The sequence below is a fragment of the Bidens hawaiensis genome, unplaced genomic scaffold (genome assembly GCF_021521415.1).
Source record: "Bidens hawaiensis isolate Kalapana, Puna unplaced genomic scaffold, B.hawaiensis_p1.1 tig00013821_1, whole genome shotgun sequence".
In the NCBI taxonomy this organism is placed as follows: Eukaryota; Viridiplantae; Streptophyta; class Magnoliopsida; order Asterales; family Asteraceae; genus Bidens; species Bidens hawaiensis.
This window is the reverse complement of record NW_027492182.1, coordinates 38146-43568: the sequence shown is the minus strand read 5'-3', so window position 1 is coordinate 43568 and position 5423 is coordinate 38146. Positions and strand designations below refer to the sequence as shown.

The window sequence follows — 5423 nt, the reverse complement described above, 5'->3', positions numbered from 1 at the left end:
TCATTCATGGTTCACATAATCCACAAGTTACACTAAAACCACATAATCAGTTATTTTACACGTGCTCATTTTGAATTAAGACATTACTGTCGGTCCTGTTAAAAACACAACGTCGGTCAAATAAAACACGTGCTTCCATTTCAAACACCAAAATCACAATAAATGACTTAAATGAATTAGATTCATATCTTTAATAATTTAAAAACCGATTTTTTACGCGTATCGGATTGGGCTAAAAAATGGTACAACCGGTTGAACCAGGTTGTATCGGAAGGTTCAACCGGATTAAATAGTTTACCTTGTAATTTGATATAATTGCAATTCCAACTCAAAAAATAACCTAAAAGGATAAGATTTCATTTCATAATAAAATATAAGCCAAAAGTTAGTCCACAATAAAAAAATAATACAAAAACACTCATTTTTAAAAAAATACTCCAAAAGTATACTCAATACATTGTTAATCGTTAGGTTAAAAGTAATTTTTAAAAAATATAGGCCGTAGAATATCAAAAATCTCTTGGGATTTAAACTGGTTTGCCGGTTTAAACCGATATTTTTGAAAAAACCGCCGTTTTGATGTTCTAGCAAACCATCCAAAAATACTAGCCTCAAAATACCGGTCTGATATGTGAAACCGGGTATTATCGGTTCAACCGGGCGGTACGAACCGTTATTTAAAACACTGGTAACAATAGCACAATAGCTCTTCCGGTCCAATGGCACGGGTTGACTGTTAAGGCTTTAGATTATGATATCAGATTTAAAACCCTATTCCTTCAAAATAAGCATGATCGGTTTACATCTTGTCTCAAAAAGACGCACTCAAGTAGTTCCAAACGCTCTTAAAAAAAATCTACCACCCTCCATAATTTACTCTAGTAAATATAATTTAAGTTAATTATCATTTTGAGGTTTAACTAACTATTCCGAAACAAGTGAAGTAACTTAAATTGTAAAAAATGAAAAAGCAATCCCTAAATAATATACACTGCTAGTGATTTAAAGTATCAGCTAAACATTATATAAACCACTTCATACAAAAGAATTGACCAAAACAAATAAAAACAACAAAACAATCCCCCACAACACTTACACATCCTCCTCCTCGTACCGTGGCTTTCATACTCATCATGTCAACTCCTCCGGTCGGGTTCAAGAATATCTACTAAAACCCAATGTCACTCCGTTTCGTGTAAATTTACCTGTTTTCACGACGCGATCTGCTCACCGATCAAATCAAACCCGACGAGCAGAAACGACAACCCTTGAAACAACAGGAAGTAGAAATGTATTCCTTGAGCTGATAGCAAGCTTCGGGCCGAAGCGGTTAATAATAGAAAAGCCAGCATCAGTTCTTTTGTGTATATCCGATTATGCTTCTTTTTCTTCATCTTTCTCTCCTCTTTCAACTCGGCTTCCCGTTTCTCCAGATCGGGCTCTGACCCGGCCCGTTTGACCACGGGTTCGGGCCCGGCCCGCTGAGCCTCTTTTGGGTCGATTAACGCGACAAGGTCACCTTCAGAGGACCGACCCGATTTCTTGGTGACAACCCATTCGTAGGCAGAGCCGAGCTGAAAGAGGCCGGATATCATGGCGTTGAATTTGGTGACGGACATGGTGTTTTCGAAGAGGAGGTACGGGACGAGAAACGGGAAGGATTTGGGGGACGGGAGGATGTTGAGAAACGACATGGTTGCGGGGATGTAACAGACGACCCAAGCCGGGAGGGTGGCCTCGGGAACAAACATAGTCATCGGGAGGATTATGCAGAAGAGGGTAAATGAGTAAAATGGTAGGATGAGTTTTCGTAGTAGGAAGAAGAGGAATATTATGTTTGCTTTCTTCCAAATGCTAATCTGCAAATAACAAACCAGAAATTGAATATTAATTCAAATGTAAGGGTTTATAAACGCGTATCAAAACACTCCATAAAAAGGCTTAATAATCAGACCTTTGATTTGATGATGTCGGGCAAGCATAGTCTGAATAATTGCATGGGCCCAGAGTGCCATCTGTGTTGTTGTTTCCTGTAAGCTTCGTACGATTCAGGTAATTCACACTGGCACTGAAAAAAATGAAAATTTAATACCGTTAGCTATTAGCGCCAGATAAGACTGGAAAACAAGCGGGTCGGGTCGGTTACAGGTCGAAGCTTGTTCTGAACAAATGGGTCAGGTTGAAATAGGCCATTTTTGGGTAAAATGAAAAGTATACTAAGTTAGCATTAGACAACCTTGGCAAAACAAACGGGTCGGGTTGGTTAACAGGTTGTGAACAAAACTGGCTTAGATTAAAATTTTAAAACAGGTCATTTTAGGATAAAAACAAGTTATTTTAGGAAAAAATGAAAATTTTTTAATAATTAGCACTAGATAAGGCTGGCAAAGCATGCGGATTCAGGTCAGATAACATGTCAAAAACGGGTTCTGAATAAAATGTGCACGATTAAAACAACTAGTTTTAGGAACAAAAAATTAGCATCATATAAGCCCAGCAAAACATGTTGGTCGAATCAAATAACGGGCCAAATTGGTTCCGGGCAATATGTGATCGGGTTGAAACAAGCTATTTTAGAATGAAAATGACAATTTAGAAAACCAGCACCATATAAGGCTGGCAAAACAAGCGGGTTTTGGAAAAAAAATCAAAACTTTACTAAATGATCACTGGATTAGGCTTGCAAAACAAGTGGATCGAGGATAACAGGTACAAAACTGGTTATAAACAAAATGGGCTCTTGTAAGCAATTGTAACTACCTCAACGTCATTAAGAAATATCATTTTCCATCCATGAAGATGAGCTCTAACCGCGATATCCATATCCTCAACGGTGGTTCTCTCCAACCACCCACCGGACTCCTCCAACGCCTTAATCCGCCACACTCCCGCAGTCCCGTTAAACCCAAAAAAGTTCAAGAAAATCCCATTCACTTGTTGCTCAACTTCAAAGTGAAACGCTAAATTAACATGTTGTAATCTTGTTAGCAAATTCTCATCTCTGTTAACAAATGACCATCTTGCTTGCACCAATCCCAATTCGTCATTATCCTACAAAGTCACACTAAATGTTCAAATTCACATTACATTCACAAAAGATAGTTTTTATGAGGAAATCGAATTTACCTTAAAATGAGGAACGGTTTTTATGAGGAAGTCAGGGTTAGGTTGGAAATCAGCATCAAAGATGGCAACAAATTCATAATCTTTAACATAACTGCAATTCATAGCGGATTTGAGGTTACCAGCTTTGTACCCATCGCGAATTACTCTGTGTCGGTAAACAATATTCACACCTTCGGTTTTCCATTTATGAACTTCATCTTTGATTAATAACTGGGTTGTCGGGTCATCCGAATCATCCAAAACTTGAATTAAAATCTTTGATTTTGGCCAGTTTAAGTTACACACAGCCCCGATTGACTGTTGATATACCTGAAAATAAGCAAGAAGTTATTAAAAATATGTACAACATAAATTCATAATTTTTATACGCAAATGAATGAATCTTTTTAAACAAATAACAAAACTGCGAATGATTATAAGAATATTAACAACAATTATTAATCATTTCTACACAAAATGCCTAATCTGTACCACCAAGTTCATACGTTTTATAAAAAAAATTCATCTTTTTGGACAAATAAAACAAAATTAATAATGGGTAGACGAAAAATCAAGAATTGTGAAGTTGGGTATATGAATCTTCAAAACAAATATCAAATATTTGTACACAAATTGCATAATTTGTACCTCAAATTTTATATTTAAATAAAAAAATCATCTTTTTACACATGAAAACAATTGAAAACAGGTATATAGAAAATTAAAAAAAGCAGGCTATTGGTACACTAATTGTCCAATTTGTAACTCAATATTCATAATTTTATAGTAACTAAAAAGATCATCTCTTTCCACAAATAAAACAAAATTATTATTGGGTATGTGGAAAATTCAAGAATTGTGGACATGTGCTATGGGTATATGAATCTTGACAATGAATATCAAACATTTCAACACAATTTGACTAATATGTAGATTCATAATTTTTATTAAAAAAAATCATATTTTTACACATAATTACACATAATGGGTACATAAAAAATTCAAGAATTATGAAAAAAAATTTACCTCTCTTTCATTACACATGGGGATCTGAACAAGAACCATGGGGAAAAACCCATCATTGTCACCGGATTCAAGATCCGGCAAGCTTTCTTTAGGAACCGGTTTGATCTTCTTGAACCGGATCCAAAAACAACCCAGACAAAGTATCAGCCTATCCAAACTCTGTATCAAGAACAGATAGATACAAGCATTTGCCAGAAACTGAAGCGGTGGAGCAAGATACTCGACCCGAATCAAAACCCATCTCGCATAAACCGAATCAAACAACCCCTTCACCAGAACCGGATCCTTCAACGCATACAAATACCCGAAATCCAGATCCGGAGCCCCGAAATGCCAGTCTTGAAAATACGCAGCTATTTCAAACCCTAGGAGTAAAATTGAAACCCAAAGGAAGAGCTTTATACAGAGATAGAAACGTGGGGTTTTCTTAATCGCTTTGTCAGTATCGGTCCGGCCGGCGGAGAGGCGGCGGCGGACGGCGGAGGCGAGGAAATAAGTCGCCGGAGCAATGGAGGTTATGCAGCCGGCGGCACGGTGGGCTTTTAATAGCAAAACCCACGTCAGCTGCTTGGCGTTTTTGTTACGGCCTTTTGAAACGCCGTCGTTTAGGAAGTCATCCTCCGATGGGCCTTCAAGCTCCACCATTGACCAATTGTTGGGATTCTCCATCTTCACGACGACCGGAGTGCCTTTGTGCGACTCGCTCCGCCACCAATTGTACGGAGGCGCCGCCATGGGGTTTAAAAATCGGAACTTTTCCGGCGAACTGAGGTGGGTTTTTGGGATCAAGAATTGAAGATCAAGAATCAAGATTTATTGCTGCATTGTGGGTTTTGTGGGCTTGAAGTTTAGAGAGAGAGAGAGAGTGAGGTGATGTGGTAGTAGTACAAGAAGAGTAGTATAATAATAATAATAATAATAATAAAGTTGGAAGAAAGAAGATGAGTACAACAAAGGTTCTTGCTTGAATTGAATTGATTTACAGCTTGCAAATTCTTTTTTCTTTTTTAAATTTAATTCCAAACTTGTAAATTGATGATCAATTCATGATGGGGACTTTGATTGTGATTATGATGAATATTAATAAGATTTTAGATTTTAGATTTAGAAAGAAATATTCAAGAAAATAAAATAGACCAACTCCTAGAATTTCTGATCCAAAAATGGAAATAAATAAATTTATAGACAAATGAGATTTCAAAAATCAAAAATCAAAAATCAAAAATCAAAAATCAAAATTCTTCCTAAAATGAGTAAAATCTTGCTAATTTGTGAAGTGATAAAGGGGAAAT

General features: G+C 36.8%; 1 protein-coding gene across 1 annotated transcript; it reads right to left on the bottom strand.

The window, feature by feature from the left end:
* Nucleotides 1-998: 998 nt before the first annotated feature.
* On the bottom strand, nucleotides 999-4870 carry LOC143545111 (putative xyloglucan glycosyltransferase 12). Its single transcript, XM_077037052.1, has 5 exons — nucleotides 4132-4870; nucleotides 3127-3435; nucleotides 2761-3051; nucleotides 1955-2068; nucleotides 999-1859 (listed from the first exon to the last, which is right to left on the bottom strand). Exons 1-5 carry the CDS (start codon nucleotides 4864-4866, stop codon nucleotides 1212-1214), a joined length of 2097 nt encoding a protein of 698 aa, XP_076893167.1. The 5' UTR covers nucleotides 4867-4870; the 3' UTR covers nucleotides 999-1211.
* Between the last annotated feature and the right edge of the window lie 553 nt (nucleotides 4871-5423).

Bases quoted from the DNA above. Each gene is read 5' to 3' on its own strand.
- LOC143545111 (XM_077037052.1), bottom strand. From the start codon at position 4,866: ATGGCGGCGCCTCCGTACAATTGGTGGCGGAGCGAGTCGCACAAAGGC. The intron at 3,436-4,131 runs GTAAATTTTTTT...GCTTATTTTCAG, and splicing joins CCATGTGTAATGAAAGAGAG to GTATATCAACAGTCAATCGG. The intron at 3,052-3,126 runs GTAAATTCGATT...GTGACTTTGTAG, and splicing joins AAACCGTTCCTCATTTTAAG to GATAATGACGAATTGGGATT.